The sequence below is a fragment of the Melanerpes formicivorus genome, unplaced genomic scaffold (assembly GCF_026170545.1).
Source record: "Melanerpes formicivorus ecotype bairdi unplaced genomic scaffold, bMelFor1.0.p_v2 SCAF_88, whole genome shotgun sequence".
NCBI classification, from domain to species: Eukaryota; Metazoa; Chordata; class Aves; order Piciformes; family Picidae; genus Melanerpes; species Melanerpes formicivorus.
In genome coordinates, this window is record NW_027142440.1 from 2,121,762 (window position 1) to 2,136,908 (window position 15,147).

General features: G+C 66.4%; 2 protein-coding genes across 2 annotated transcripts; both read right to left on the bottom strand.

Annotated features, from left to right (window-relative positions):
• Positions 1-4,014: 4,014 nt before the first annotated feature.
• LOC137454930 (uroplakin-3b-like protein 1) lies at positions 4,015-7,880 on the bottom strand. Its single transcript, XM_068165353.1, has 6 exons — positions 7,718-7,880; positions 5,416-5,559; positions 5,089-5,320; positions 4,909-4,985; positions 4,463-4,592; positions 4,015-4,344 (listed from the first exon to the last, which is right to left on the bottom strand). Exons 1-6 carry the CDS (start codon positions 7,851-7,853, stop codon positions 4,239-4,241), a joined length of 825 nt encoding a protein of 274 aa, XP_068021454.1. The 5' UTR covers positions 7,854-7,880; the 3' UTR covers positions 4,015-4,238.
• Positions 7,881-8,717: 837 nt separating this feature from the next.
• Positions 8,718-10,472, bottom strand: LOC137454964 (uroplakin-3b-like). Its single transcript, XM_068165427.1, has 6 exons — positions 10,414-10,472; positions 9,987-10,136; positions 9,670-9,889; positions 9,509-9,585; positions 9,160-9,283; positions 8,718-8,937 (listed from the first exon to the last, which is right to left on the bottom strand). The coding sequence occupies exons 1-6, from the start codon at positions 10,469-10,471 to the stop codon at positions 8,754-8,756; spliced, it is 813 nt and encodes a 270-aa protein (XP_068021528.1). The 5' UTR covers position 10,472; the 3' UTR covers positions 8,718-8,753.
• Between the last annotated feature and the right edge of the window lie 4,675 nt (positions 10,473-15,147).

The following is a 15,147-nucleotide window of genomic DNA, read 5'->3' on the forward strand; positions in this document are numbered from 1 at the left end:
CGTCCCGGGGGACTCGGAGCGGATCCCCTCTGCGATGGCACTTAGGGACAGGATAGAGCTACACTGGGACCCAGCGACCTCCCGAGCCTGGGGGATGCACCCCCGGGCCAGCACCGGCCTCTCCTCGGTGACCTGCTCCCTACACGCCCTGGCTCTGTGGCTTTGACCTCTTCATTAAGCATCCGCCCCCAGATGCAGCATCCCTGGAGTGACTGTGGTCCTATCTCGGGGGCTTGGTGCCATAAGGAGACAAAGTGGAGCCTCAGGCAGTCTGCTGATGGGAGGAGTGGCTCACAGCCCTCATGCTGTGCTGCCGTCCAGCCAGAGCTGGCCAGGCTGCAGAGCTGGGCACAGGGAACCTCATGGAGCTCACCAAGGGCAAGGGCAGGGTCCTGGCCCTGGGGAGGAACAACCTCCTGCAGCAGCACAGCTGAGGGGAGACCTGCTGGGAAGCAGCTCCAAGGAGAAGGAGCTGGGAGTGCTGGGGGACAACAAGGTCCCCAGGAGGCAGTAACGTGCCCTGGGGGGCAAGAAGGCCAATGGGGTCCTGGGGGGCAGGGAGAAGAGGGTGGCCAGCAGGGCAAGGGAGGTTCTCCTCACAGCCTGCTCTGCCCTAGGGAGGTTACATCTGGAGTCCTCCATCCAGGTCTGGGCTCCCCAGTTGAGGAGAGACAGAGAAGTGCTGGAGAGAGTCCAGGGGAGGCTGCAGAGCTGCTGAGGGGCCTGGAGCAGCTCTGGGAGCAGCAAAGGCTGAGAGCCCTGGGGCTGAGAGCCTGCAGAAGAGCAGCCCCAGAGGGCAGCTGAGCAATGCTCAGCAAGAGCTAAAGGAGCTGTGGGGGGCAAGAGGCTGGGGCCAGGCTCTGCTGAGTGGTGGCCAGGGCCAGGCCAAGGGGCAGCAAGGGGCAGAGAGTGGAGGCCAGGAGGTTGGATGTGAAGAGGAGGAGAAAGTTGTTTGGTGTGAGGGTGCTGGAGGCCTGGAGCAGGCTGCCCAGAGAGGTTGTGGAGTGCCCTTGTGTGGAGAGCTTCCAACCCCCTTCGGCAGTGTGGTGCTGGGCAAGCTGCTGTGGGTGCCCTGCTGGAGCAGGGCTTGGCCTGGATGAGCTCCAGGGGTCCCTTCCATCCCCTCCCTCCTGGGGTTCTGGGGTAAACAGGAGTGGGTACAGGGGACCAGGTATCCTGCAGGACTTGCTCAGCACCCAAAGCCAGGGCTCAGGGCTGGCAGATGCTGCCTGTCCTTGGCATTTGTGCCTGGGCACCACAAGGACACGACAGGGACGTGCTGGGGACATGCTGCCCCTCTGCCTCCCCCACAGAGGGGATCAGGGTGATGAGCAATCCCCTGCCACCACCACTTGTGTGTCCCCATGTGCCACCTCTAGCCCTGCATGGCTCGGGGCTGCATGTCCCCCCCTGCATGTGCCCCCCTCCAGCAGCTGTAGAGGGACAGGGGACAGAGCCCCCAGCCCCTCACAGCCACTCTGGGTTGAACAGGGGCTTCACCCTGAGGGGACAGAGCCCCCAGCCCCTCACAGCCACTCTGGGTTGAACAGGGACTCCACCCTGAGGGGACAGAGCCCCCAGCCCCTCACAGCCACTCTGGGTTGAACAGGGGCTTAACCCTGAGGGGACAGAGGGGACCCCAGCCCCTCACAGCCACTCTGGGTTGAACAGGGGCTTCACCCTGAGGGGATAGAGAGGACCCCCAGCCCCTCTCAGCCACTCTGGTTTAAACAGGGGCTTCACCCTGAGGGGACAGAGGAGATTAACCCTGAGGGGACAGAGGGGACCCCCAGCCCCTCACACCGCTCTGGTTTAAACAGGGGCTTCACCCTGAGGGGACAGAGGAGATTAACCCTGAGGGGGCAGAGCCCCCAGCCCCTCACAGCCACTCTGGGTTGAACAGGGGCTTCATCCTGAGGGGGCAGAGCCCCCAGCCCCTCACACCACTCTGGGCTGAACAGGGGCTTCACCCTCAGGGGACAGAGGAGATTCACCCTGAGGGGACCCCCAGCCCCTCACACCGCTCTGGGTTGAACAGGGGCTTCATCCTGAGGGGACAGAGGAGATTCACCCTGAGGGGGCAGAGCCCCCAGCCCCTCACAGCCACTCTGGGTTGAACAGGGGCTTCATCCTGAGGGGACAGAGGAGATTCACCCTCAGGGGACAGAGGGGCCCCCCAGCCCCTCACAGCCACTCTGAGTTGAACAGGGGCTTCACCCTAAGGGGGCAGAGCCCCCAGCCCCTCACAGCCATTCTGGGTTGAACGGGGGCTTCACCCTGAGGGGGCAGAGGAGATTCACCCTGAGGGGACAGAGCCCCCAGCCCCTCTCAGCCACCCTGGGTTGAACAGGGGCTTCACCCTGAGGGGACAGAGCCCCCAGCCCCTCACAACCACTCTGGGCTGAACAGGGGCTTCACCCTGAGGGGACAGAGCCCCCAGCCCCTCACAATCACTCTGGGTTGAACAGGGGCTTCATCCTGAGGGGGCAGAGGGCAGAAGTTTCTGCCGGGTGAAGCCATGCTCAGGCTGAGCTCCGGGGGGGTTGGGTGTCCTTGGCTGGGCTCCCTGGAGCCTGCTGCTGGCAGCAGCTCAGTGCAGCAGGGGCAGGTGGGTGACTCCCCTGGCACCCTGCTGAGGGCACGGTGCCCACGGCTCAGATGTAAATGTGCCTAACCCCTGGTGCCCGCAGGAGAAGAGAGCTATTCATGGGAGGTGTGGGGTGTGGGTGCACCTGCCTGGCACCACCCAGAGAGGCACAGCCACCCTGCGCTGCTCCCCAGCTCCCCTCGCTCAGCACCGCGGCAGGCTCCTCCTGCCGGGGCAGAGTCAGGACCCACATCCCCCAGGGCAGGACCGGGACCCCACATTGCCCCAGGGCAGGATCAGTGCCCCACAGGCTGGGGCAGGATCAGTGCCCCACAGCCTGGTGCAGGATCAGTGCCTCACAGCCTGGGGCAGGATCAGTGCCCCACAGCCTGGGGCAGGATCAGTGCCCCACAGCCTGGGGCAGGATCAGTGCCTCACAGCCTGGTGCAGGATCAGTCCCCCACAGCCTGGTGCAGGATCAGTGCCCCACAGCCTGGTGCAGGATCAGGACCGCACAGCCTGGTGCAGGATCAGTGCCCCACAGCCTGGTGCAGGATCAGGACCGCACAGCCTGGTGCAGGATCAGTGCCCCACAGCCAGGTGCAGGATCAGTGCCCACAGCCTGGTGCAGGATCAGTGCCCCACAGCCTGGTGCAGGATCAGGACCGCACAGCCTGGTGCAGGATCAGTGCCCACAGCCTGGTGCAGGATCAGTGCCCCACAGCCTGGGGCAGGATCAGTGCCCCACAGCCTGGTGCAGGATCAGGACCCCACAGCCTGGTGCAGGATCAGTGCCCCACAGCCTGGTGCAGGATCAGGACCCCACAGCCTGGTGCAGGATCAGGACCCCACAGCCTGGTACAGGACCAGGCCCCCCACACCCCACCCTTCCCCAGCACGGGATCAGGGACCCATGTCCCGGTGCAGGATGAGGCCCCAGGCTGCCGGCCCCCTCATGCCATCTCATGGCCAAGGAGGGAAGATCAGCAGCACCCAGGCAGGGCTGTGCCAGCTGTGCCAGCTGTGCCAGGTGGAGACCCTCCTCTGGGTTTGGGACATGGGGACACCGCTGTGGGGTGAGAGGGAATGGGGAGGAAGCCTCACCCCCAGCTCCTGGGGGCAGGTCTGTGCCCCTCACCCCCGTGCCAGGGCTGGTGGGCATCGGCCTCCCCTCACTGCCTCCTACCCCAGGGGACTTGCCCCAGTCCAGGGTGGGTGCAGGTGGCACCACATGCCCCAAGCTGGGGGTGAAAAGGCTTCTCCCACTCCACAGCAGCCCTGGACGCATCCTGCCCCAGGTGGCAGCAGTGCCACAGCCAGAGCCCTGCCCGGGGAGGTGGGCACAAGGCCAGCAGGGCTGCGGGAGGTGAGGAGGCTCCAGCGGGTGCCAGGCCCAGGGGGCACACACCGGAGGGGGATGCTGGGCATGAAGCACTCAGAAAAGCCTTTAATGGTTCATCCCTTGCTCAGTCACCGCTCCCTGGGGCTCTGCTCCGCGGAGCAGCCCCGGCTGGGCCCCCGGTGGGGGCAGGCATCATGCCACCGGCACCAGTGGGGCACTCCTGAGGGCACCCAAGGGTGCAGGGGGAGGTGATGAGGTGCTGGGGGGGGGGGGGGGGGTCAGGGAGGTAGCAGAGGGCCGTGGCGGGGCTCAGAGGCGGGCAGCCGGCTGGTCGTAGACGTGGTGGGTGTTGTAGCGCCGCACCGACACCACCTCCGGCTTGCTGAAGCTGCCGCTGACCCCGCAGGTGTCCGAGCTGCCGAGGGAGGAGCTGGTGAGGGGCGAAGGAGGGGGCCAGGGGGTGCCAGGGGCACCCTCTGGCGCCAATCCCAGCTGCCCAGCGCCCGGCAGAGCCCCTGGGCAGTGGCACTCACCCCCAGAAGACCAGCATGGCCAGCAGGCCGGCCAGCAGGATGGCAAAGAGGATGGAGAGGATGGTGGTGAGGGCGATCATGCCACCGCTGTGCCCGCTGCCCGGCACCGGGATGCTGCTCGGGTCCTTGGCTGGGGGGAGAGAGGAAGGGGAAGGAGCAGGATGCACACCCCAGGGCGGCGTGGGGGGGACAGACACCCAGCCAGGGCGGGGGGCACTGCGGGGCGCTGGCAGGGGGGGCGAACACAGCCTGCAGACCCAACGTGCCCCTGCGCGGTGCCATCCTACCCCAGCACGACCCACAGCGGTGCCCTGCCTCAGTTTCCCCACTCACAGGGTCCCCGCAGCCTAAGCTGGTGGTGCTCAGGGTGCGGCTGCCCCCCGTGCCCACCCCGTGCCCCCCTCGCCCGCCCCCGAGGGGCAGGAGGAGCACCCGGGCAGTGCTACCTGTCCGCAGGGTGATGGGGAGCGACCACCGCGTCTCGGCCACGGGGACGGAGCCGTTGAAGGCGAGGAACTTCACCCTGGCGCGAAAGGGGAGGTTGGATGTGCGCCCCCGAGCCGGGGGGCGGCCGGCAGGCCCGCGGGGGGGGCGGGGGGAGGGCAGTCGGCCATGGGGAGGCTCACCGGTAGGGGCCAGAAGCGGGCAGGGGTCCGTTGCAGGTGGGCCTGGCGGTGTCGTTGGCGCAGCTGGTCTCGATGCCGACGTGCAGCACCGTGATGTTCTCGGAGGACTCGGGGCAGGGGTAGTTGAGCAGGGTGGTGTTGAGGGTCATGTAGGCGCGGGCGGGGCTGGGGAACTCCTGGAAGGCCCTCTCGGGGGTCCCCGGCTCCAGGCTGTTGTTGAAGTCATTCACGGCTGCAGGGATGGGGACACGGGGAGCGGGGGGGGTAAGGAGGGAGCCATGAGCCCCCCCCTCCCTCCCCCTTGCCCGGGGCTGCTCCCGCACCTACCCTCGGGGACGGCGACCACCAGCCAGATGTTCTCGGTGGGGAATCCGTCAAAGACACAGCGGGGCTGCTCCAGCACGAAGGTGGAGGTGGTGATCCGCCCCTCCAGGGCAGAGCTGGCCAGCTCTGGGGTGTAGCTGAGCGTCACTGCGGTGGGAAGCCAAGAGGGGAGTGCGGCAAGGGTGCGGACCCCTCACTGCAGCCCCCCGACCCACAGCTCCTGGGGCTCGGCATGGGGCTGGGCACAGGAGGGAGCTGCCCCCTCCTGCCCCCCAGGGTTTTGAGCTCATAGACGAGGTGGATCGTGAAAAGGAGAACCAAAACCACACCTGTGCCACCACCCCCAGGCGAGGGACACCCCTGCGAGACCCCCGGGGCACCCCACCCTGTGCCAGCAGCCCGGGAAGGTGACACCAGAGACATAAGGGGCAGCAGCCAGCATAGAGAGGGCAGCAGCCAGCATAGAGGGCAGCAGCCAGAACAGAAGGGGCAGCAGCCAGCATAGAGAGGGCAGCAGCCAGAACAGAAGGGGCAGCAGCCAGCATAGAGAGGGCAGAAGCCAGCATAGAGAGGGCAGCAGCCAGCACAGAGAGGGCAGCAGCCAGCATAGAGAGGGCAGCAGCCAGAACAGAAGGGGCAGCAGCCAGCATAGAGAGGGCAGCAGCCAGAACAGAAGGGGCAGCAGCCAGAACAGAGAGGGCAGCAGCCAGAACAGACGAGGCAGCAGCCAGCACAGACGAGGCAGCAGCCAGCACAGAGAGGGCAGCAGCCAGCACAGAGAGGGCAGCAGCCAGAACAGAGAGGGCAGCAGCCAGAACAGAAGAGGCAGCAGCCAGCATAGAGAGGGCAGCAGCCAGCACAGAGAGGGCAGCAGCCAGAACAGACGAGGCAGCAGCCAGCATAGAGAGGGCAGCAGCCAGCACAGAGAGGGCAGCAGCCAGCATAGAGAGGGCAGCAGCCAGAACAGAAGAGGCAGCAGCCAGCATAGAGAGGGCAGCAGCCAGCACAGAGAGGGCAGCAGCCAGAACAGACGAGGCAGCAGCCAGCACAGAGAGGGCAGCAGCCAGCACAGAGAGGGCAGCAGCCAGAACAGAGAGGGCAGCAGCCAGAACAGAAGAGGCAGCAGCCAGCACAGAGAGGGCAGCAGCCAGCACAGAGAGGGCAGCAGCCAGAACAGAGAGGGCAGCAGCCAGCATAGAGAGGGCAGCAGCCAGCACAGAGAGGGCAGCAGCCAGCATAGAGAGGGCAGCAGCCAGCACAGAGAGGGCAGCAGCCAGCACAGAGAGGGCAGCAGCCAGCATAGAGAGGGCAGCAGCCAGCATAGAGAGGGCAGCAGCCAGCACAGAGAGGGCAGCAGCCAGAACAGAAGAGGCAGCAGCCAGCACAGAGAGGGCAGCAGCCAGAACAGAAGGGGCAGCAGCCAGCACAGAGAGGGCAGCAGCCAGAACAGAAGGGGCAGCAGCCAGCACAGAGAGGGCAGCAGCCAGAACAGAAGGGGCAGCAGCCAGCACAGAGAGGGCAGCAGCCAGCACAGAGAGGGCAGCAGCCAGCACAGATGGGGCAGCAGCCAGAACAGAGAGGGCAGCAGCCAGAACAGAAGGGGCAGCAGCCAGCACAGAGAGGGCAGCAGCCAGAACAGAAGGGGCAGCAGCCAGCACAGAGAGGGCAGCAGCCAGCACAGAGAGGGCAGCAGCCAGCACAGAGGGGGCAGCAGCCAGCACAGAGGGGGCAGCAGCCAGCATGGAATCACAGAACCATAGACTCAACCAGGTTGGAAAAGACCTCAGAGATCACCAAGTCCAAGCTGTCACCCAACACCTCTTGACAGCTCAACCATGGCTCCAAGTGCCACATCCAGTCCCCTCCTGAACACCTCCAGGGATGGGGACTCCACCACCTCCCTGGGCAGCACATTCCAAGGGCGCATTCCTCTTTCTGGGAAGAACTTTCTCCTCACCTCCAGCCTAAACCTCCCCTGGCACAGCTTGAGACTGTGTATAGAGGGGGCAGCACCCAGAGCAGAGGGGGAAGCACCCAGGATGGGGAGGACAGCACAGAGCACAGAGAGGGCAGCACCCAGAGCAGAGGGGGAAGCACCCAGGATGGAGAGGACAGCACAGAGCACAGAGAGGGCAGCCCCCAGAGCAGAGGGGTAAGCACCCAGCACGGAGGGGGCAGCGCCCACCCTGCACAGAGGATGCACCGCGCTGGGCCCTGTCCCCCTCGATGTGCACACCCAGCGCACCGCCACACTTCGGGGTCGTGGGGGACCCCCCGGCGGCGCCGCTGGCGTCGGGGCACTCACCCAGGCCGTGGGCCGTGGCCAGCAGCAGCAGGAGGAGCAGCGGGGCCATGGTGCGGGCGCCTGGGTGCCGCGGGCGGGAGTGCGGCGCACCGCCGAGGCCGCAGCGGACCCGCCCGCGGCCGCCAGCCTCCCACATTCCTGCGCCAGCCCCGTGGCAAACAGGTCGGGCTCGTTCGCCCGGGCGGCCGCCCCACGCCCGCCAGCCAGGGCGGCTCAGCACCGCCACGCTCGCCGCGCCGCCGGCCTCGGCCCTCGCCCAGCCCCGGGGGCAGGGATGCCGCCCCCCGCGCCGTGCCCCCCGCGCAGCCCGGCGGGCTGCCCCCTCCGCGCCTCCAGTCCCACCGAGCCGAGGCCGCGGGGGGTGTTTCATAGTTTCATAGTTTCATTCAGGGTTGGAAGGGACCACAAGGATCATCCTGCCATGGGCAGGGACACCCCACACTAGATCAGCCTGGCCAGAGCCTCAGCCAGCCTGGGCTAAAACACCTCCAGGGACGGGGCCTCGACCACCTCCCTGGACAACCCATTCCAGGGCTTCACCACTCTCATGCTGAAGAACCTCCTCCTCACATCTAGCCTGAATCTCCCCACCTCCAGCTTCATTCCATTCCCCCTAGTCCTATCACTCCCTGAGATCCTGAGCAGTCCCTCCCCAGCCTTCCTGTAGCCCCCTTCAGATACTGGAAGGCCACAATGAGGTCACCTGGGAGCCTTCTCTTCTCCAGACTGAACAGCCCCAACTCCTTCAGTCTGTCCTCACAGCAGAGCAGCTCCAGCCCTCTGCTCATCCTTGTGGCCCTTCTCTGGACACCTTCCAGCACCTCCACATCCCTCTTGTAATAAGGGCTCCAGAACTGGACACAGTACTCCAGGTGGGTATCACCAGAGCTGAGTAGAGGGTGCCCCCGCCCTCCATGGCTGCATCCCCCTGTGGGTGACAGCGGGGGGCTCGATGGCCAAGGGCACCGAGCGGAGCGGAGGGGGCACTGCCGTGTGCTGAACAAGGAGGAGGCAGCTGCGATGCCAACTGCGAGTTTTACTTGGTAGAATACGGAGCAGGAGGACGAGAGGCAAAGCAGCCCAGGCCTGGGGGGCTGCCCCCAGGGCCGGCGGGCGGGGGCTGGGGAGGGGCCGGGGGGATGTGGTGGGTCCTGTAGGACTTGCGGGCGAAGGTGTCGGTCCCCAAGTCCTGGTGGCACAGGGACGCCCACACCTCGGCTCTGCAGGGAGAGACAAGAGGCATCAAGCGGAGCCCTCGGCGGGGGGCGCTCTGCCAGCCCTCCCCTCCCCAACCATCTCCAAGGGGCCTGTTCTGGCCAAACTTCCCGACCCCCCGACCCCCAGTTCAAGAAGCTTAAAAGCCTCTGCAGGGCTCCGTCCCTCTGCTGGTGGGGCTGAGGAGGGGATGTCCCCCCGAGCACGCCCCCACGCGGACCCCATACCCCACGGCGCTGAGCACTGCCAGGGCCAGCACCACCCCCAGGCTGGCCAGGATGGAGGTGATGACCACAACGTCACTGCCGGCACCGCGAGTGGGCGAGGGGTCGATGGCACTCGGGCTGCTGGCTGGAAGAAGATGGAGTAAGGGGGATGGGAAGGCGTACACGGGGGGCGGGGAGGGCTCAGGGATGGTGTGGTGGAGAGGGGAGGGATGAGGCAGCCAGGGGAGACCAGGAGTTGCTTCTGCCCTCGGGGCTGGGGGTGATGGCACAGGGTGGATGCCACGCTGCGTGCCAGCCCCCCAGGCAGGCAGGAGCAGGGGAGCCGGGGGCAGGGCCGTGCCGTGGGTACCTCTGCGCAGAAGGATGGGCTCAGACCACCTGCTCTCTGCCTTGGGGCCCCGGCGGCCCATCAGCAGGAACTTCACCCTGCAGAGGGGGCACGGAGGGGACAGGGTGGCGACGCGCCCTGGCTGGTGGGGGTAGGTGGGGGGTGGCTGCCACCGGCCTCACCTGTAGGGCCCCGGGGAGGGCAGGGGCCCGTTGCAGGGCTCCCGGGCGCCGTGGGCTCCGCAGGCTGTGTCCCCCCCGACCCGCAGGACAGCCGGGCCGGGGGCCGAGCAGCAGTGTGCGGCCACCTCCATCTCCAGCGTCATGTAGGAGCCCCTGGTGGGCAGCTGCTGGTACAGGGGCACCTGAGCCCGGCACGGGGGGTTCCTGAAGGCGGCCGAGGCTGCGTGGCACAGGTGGGGGCTGAGCAGCTGCAGCCAGGGCGCCCCCACATCCCCCTGCCAGGGCCGGGAGCCTGCCCCGGCGCCGCGGGCACTCACCGTTGGCAAAAGCCACCACGAGCCAGACGGCATCGGAGGCGCTGGCGTGGTGCTGGAAGATGCAGCGGGGCCTCTCCAGGGCGAAGGTGCTGGCAGTGAGCTTCCCCGGCAGCGCCATGGGGGACAGGCGGGGCACGTAGGGCAGCAGGGCTGGGGGAGCAGGCGGTGAGCGGGGGGCACCCCCTGCCCAGCACCATCCCCTCCCTGCCCAGCACCATCCCCTCCCTGCCCAGCACCATCCCCTCCCTGCCGGGGTCCTGAGCGCCGGTGCCGGCACAGCGGAACCTCGGGAGCAGCACCGGTGTAGGGACCCCCCCCAACCGTGCCCGACCCCATAACCCCCTCCTGAGCACAAAGAGCCCCGAGGTAAGACCTCGCAGCCCCTCGGAGCCCCTGCCCCCCTGCCCCTTGTCCCCGGGGAAGTCACCCAGGCCCGCGGCCGTGCGCGTCGCAGCCAGCAGCAGCAGCACCCGCGGCAGCTCCATGGTGTTGTGCCAGCTCTGCTCACCCTGTCCCACTGCCGGGGGGGTTTGAGCCACCCCACAGGGCCCCCCAGCAGGGCCGGCCTGGCCCCGTGTCCCCTCCCAGCCCAGCATTCCTGCACCGGCTCTGCCGGCCCGGCCAGAGCCGGGGGGCAAAGGGACCTGCTGCACCTCCCTGTCACCCACTGCCCCCACAGCCCCTCGTGGGGCCACCCTGGGGGGGGCCTGGAGCTGGGACACCACAGAGGGCAGCGAGGATGCAGGACCTGGGATGGGAAAGGGAAACTGAGGCTGTGTTGGGGCCATGAGGGCAGCTGGGCAAGAGACCCCAGGGCCCTGTTGACCCCCCCAGGAGCTGGGTGGTGGACAAGAAGTTATCCATGGGAGAGCAAGGAGCCCTGGGGGCAGGAAGGCAAATGGTGGCCTAGGGAGGGCAGGAAGAAGTGCAGGCAGCAGGGCAAGGGAGGTTCTCCTTCCCCTGCCTGTGCATGGCACCAGCAAGACCATCCCTGACATCACCCTGGCCAGGCTGCAGGGCTGGGCAGAGGGAACCTCATGGAGCTCAGCAAGGGCAAGGGCAGGGTCCTGGCCCTGGGGAGGAACAACCTCCTGCAGCAGCACAGCTGAGGGGGGACCTGCTGGGAAGCAGCTCCAAGGAGAAGGAGCTGGGAGTGCTGGGGGACAACAAGGTCCCCAGGAGGCAGCAATGTGCCCTGGGGGCCAAGAAGGCCAAGGGGGTCCTGGGGGGCAGGGAGAAGAGGGTGGCCAGCAGGGCAAGGGAGGTTCTCCTCGCCCAGTGAGACCACATCTGGAGTGCTGGGTCCAGGTCTGGGCTCCCCAGTTGAGGAGGGACAGAGAACTGCTGGAGAGAGCCCAGGGGAGGCTGCAGAGCTGCTGAGGGGCCTGGAGCAGCTCTGGGAGCAGCAAAGGCTGAGAGCCCTGGGGCTGAGAGCCTGCAGAAGAGCAGCCCCAGAGGGGAGCTTACAAATATCTGAGGGGTGCCAAGAAGAAGGAGCCAGGGTGAGGCCAAGGGGCAGCAAGGAGCACAAACTGGAAGCCAGAAGGTTCCATTTGAACAGGAGGAGAAAGCTGTTTGGTGCTGGAGGCCTGGAGCAGGCTGCCCAGAGATGTTGTGGAGTGTCCTTGTGTGGAGAGCTTCCAACCCCCCCTGGGCACTGTGCTGCTGGGCACTGTGCTGTGGGTGCCCTGCTGGAGCAGGGCTTGGCCTGGGTGAGCTCCAGAGGTCCCTTCCAGCCTCACCCTTCTGGGGTTCCAGGACTCCCTGCAGGTGCCCCATGCTCACCCTGTAGGCAGTGCCAGGATGAGTGCTGTGCCCACACCCAGCTGGCTTCAGGTGCAGCCAGCCTTGCCCTGAGGGCAGGGAAGAACCTGGAGCCCATCACAACCAAAACTCATCCAAACTCCTGTGTTCAAGGTCAAGGCTCCCACCCAGTGCTGGGCACCCAAGCTCTGGGGCCACCCCACGCTGGCATTTTCCCCACCCAGCCTCCCCCCTCCCTGGGGAAGGGCCCCCCCCAGGGCCCTGGGATGGAAGCAGGGCAGGGAGAGTGGAAGAGGAGAGCTGCTCCAGGCAGGGGGAAGCTGGGGGGGCACCCAGGGGGATCTGTGTGCTCCTCCCCTGCTGTTTGCCAAGGGCTGTGGCTGCCCACCCCTGCGTGGGAGGGGATTTGTCCCCCCCCCCCCCGTGCCAGGGGCTGCACCTTCAGCTTAAGTGGAAATGGGGCAGGGGAGGATTAGAGAGAGCCCAGCTGCCAGGGAGAGCTGGGCACAGCTGCAGCCCCCAGCCCCCCTCCCTTCTCCAGCCCCAGCCTAGCCCCCCTCACCCTCCTCCCCCCCAGCAAGAGCTGCCCTGGGGGCTGTGGGTGCCTCTGGCCCCCTGCCAGCACCCCCAGCCCTCCTTGGCACTCCCCAGAGGATGCCAGGGATGGGGCAGGGGAGGGTGAGGGTGGGGGACAGTGAGTCACAGTTTCAGCCACTGGGACATGAAGCCAGCAGAGCTGGGGGGGGGAAGCAGTGCAGGGACGACTACAATGAACAGCTGCAGACAAGCTGGCACTGCCAGGGGGAGGCAGAAATGCCCCTCCTGGGTCTCCAGTCAGGGCCAGGGGGTCTCAAGGCTTCAGCCAGAGCTGCTTGGGGCTCTGTCCCCCTCCAGTTCCCCCCAGCACCCACCCCAGCACCCACCCCAGCTGCAGTACCTCTGCCCCAAGCTGGCTGCTACCCCTGCACCAGGGCAGAGAGGGCACCAGCTACAACCTGGCCAGGCTGCAGGGCTGGGCAGAGGGAACCTCATGGAGCTCAGCAAGGGCAAGGGCAGGGTCAGGGCCTGGGGAGGAACAACCTCCTGCAGCAGCACAGCTGAGGGGGGACCTGCTGGGAAGCAGCTCCAAGGAGAAGGAGCTGGGAGTGCTGGGGGACAACAAGGTCCCCAGGAGGCAGCAATGTGCCCTGGGGGCCAAGAAGGCCAAGGGGGTCCTGGGGGGCAGGGAGAAGAGGGTGGCCAGCAGGGCAAGGGAGGTTCTCCTCGCCCAATGAGACCACCTCTGGAGTGCTGGGTCCAGGTCTGGGCTCCCCAGTTGAGGAGAGACAGAGAACTGCTGGAGAGAGTCCAGGGGAGGCTGCAGAGCTGCTGAGGGGCCTGGAGCAGCTCTGGCAGGAGCAAAGGCTGAGAGCCCTGGGGCTGAGAGCCTGCAGAAGAGCAGCCCCAGAGGGCAGCTGAGCAATGCTCAGCAAGAGCTCAAGGAGCTGTGGGGGGCAAGAGGCTGGGGCCAGGCTCTGCTGAGTGGTGGCCAGGGCCAGGCCAAGGGGCAGCAAGGGGCAGAGAGTGGAGGCCAGGAGATTGGATGTGAAGAGGAGGAGAAAGTTGTTTGGTGTGAGGGTGCTGGAGGCCTGGAGCAGGCTGCCCAGAGAGGTTGTGGAGTGTCCTTGTGTGGAGAGCTTCCAACCCCCCCTGGGCAGTGTGCTGCTGGGCATTGTGCTGTGGGTGCCCTGCTGGAGCAGGGCTTGGCCTGGGTGAGCTCCAGAGCTCCCTTCCAGCCTCTCCCTGCTGGGTTCTGAGGCTCAAACCCTCTCCCTGCACAGCACTGCCCAAGCTCCCAGGCCCACCCTGAGGCAGGGAGGCTGCAGCTGATTCACCCTCAGGAGGGGCCATGCCCAGCAGGAAATTCTGGCTGTGCAGAGGGCTGGGTGAGCCCTGCTCCATTTTTGGCTCAATTCAGTGTTTTGATTGATTTGGGGACACAAAGCTGAGGCTTCAGCTCCCAATCTCCTCCTTTGGCAAGCAGGGCAGGAGAGGAGCAGGCAGAGCCCTGCTGGTGCTGAGCTCAGCAGCATGGACTGGGACCTGCTGCTCCTCAGGAGCTCCTGCAGCATCCCCACACAGAGCTGGATCACAGAATGGGTTGGGGTGGAAGAGGCCTCCAAGGTCATTCAAGTCCAACCTCAGCCCAGCACCTCCATGGCCACCAAACCCTGGCCCCAGGGGCCATGGCCACAGCTTGCTGCAACCCCTCCAGGCATGGGGACTCCACCACCTCCCTGGGCAGCCTCTGCCAGGCCCTGACCACTCCTCCAGCAAAGAAATTGGTCCTCATCTCCAACCTCAGCCTCCCCTGGCACAGCTTGAGGTCATTTCCTCTCCTTCCATCCCCTGATCCTAGGGAGCAGAGCCCAGCCCCCACCTGGCTCCAGCCTCCTCTCAGGGAGCTGCAGAGAGCAATGAGGTCTCCCTCAGCTTCCTCTCCTCCAGGCTGAACACCCCCAGCTCCCTCAGCTGCTCCTCCCCAGCCCTGCTCTCCAGACCCTTCCTCAGCTTTTTTGCCCTTCTCTGGCCCTGCTCCAGCCTCTCAATGTCCTTCTTGCAGTGAGGGACCCAAACCTGAACCCAGGACTCAAGGGGTGGCCTCAGCAGTGCTCAGCACAGGGACACAGTCCCTGCCCTCTCCTGCTGCCCACACCACTGCTGCTCCAGGTCAGGCTGCTGGGGACCTTCTTGGCCCCCTGGGCACCCCCTGGCTCATCCTCAGCTGCTGCCAACCAGCACCCCCAGGTCCCCTTCCACCAGGCAGTTTGCAGCCCTCAGCCTGGAGCCTTCCTGGGGTTGCTGTGCCCCAGGGTCAGGCCCCAGCCCTTGGCCCTGTTGAGCCTCACCCCAGTGGCCTCTGCACATGGACTGAGCCTGGCCAGGTCCCTGCAGAGCCTCCCTGCCTCCAAGCAGATCCAAGCTCCCAGGCAGCTTAGTGTCACAGAGTGTGAGGGGCTGGAAGGGAGCTCCAGAGCTCACCCAGCCCAACCCCTGCCAGAGCAGGGCACCCAGGGCAGCTCACACAGGAACTCATCCAGGTGGGGTTGGAATCTCTCCAGAGAGGGAGACTCCACAGCCCCCCTGGGCAGCCTGCTCCAGGCCTCTGTCACCTCACAGTGACAAAATTCTTCCTCCTGTTTCCATGGCACTTCCTCTGCCTCAGCTTCCACCACTGCCCCTGGTGCTGGCATTGGGCATCCCCCAGCAGAGCCTGGCTCCAGCCTCTGGGCACTCACCCTGCACAGCTTTAGCAACAGCAATGAGGTCACCCTCAGGCTGCTCCTCTCCAGGCTACAGAGCCCTCAGCTCCCTCAGGCTCTGCTCATCAGGAAGATCTTCCACTGCCTGCAGCATC

What these genes read in the sequence shown, in the direction of transcription:
- LOC137454964 (XM_068165427.1), bottom strand. Translation starts at nt 10,471, where the DNA reads ATGGAGCTGCCGCGGGTGCTGCTGCTGCTGGCTGCGACGCGCACGGCC. An exon ending in CGTGGTGGCTTTTGCCAACG is followed by an intron (nt 9,890 to 9,986) that starts GTGAGTGCCCGC and finishes TGTGCCACGCAG; the next exon opens with CCTCGGCCGCCTTCAGGAAC. An exon ending in GCAGTGCTCAGCGCCGTGGG is followed by an intron (nt 8,938 to 9,159) that starts GTATGGGGTCCG and finishes CTCTCCCTGCAG; the next exon opens with AGCCGAGGTGTGGGCGTCCC.
- LOC137454930 (XM_068165353.1), bottom strand. Translation starts at nt 7,853, where the DNA reads ATGTGGGAGGCTGGCGGCCGCGGGCGGGTCCGCTGCGGCCTCGGCGGT. An exon ending in GGCCACGGCCCACGGCCTGG is followed by an intron (nt 5,560 to 7,717) that starts GTGAGTGCCCCG and finishes TTCCCACCGCAG; the next exon opens with TGACGCTCAGCTACACCCCA. An exon ending in GCCATGCTGGTCTTCTGGGG is followed by an intron (nt 4,345 to 4,462) that starts GTGAGTGCCACT and finishes CTCCCTCGGCAG; the next exon opens with CTCGGACACCTGCGGGGTCA.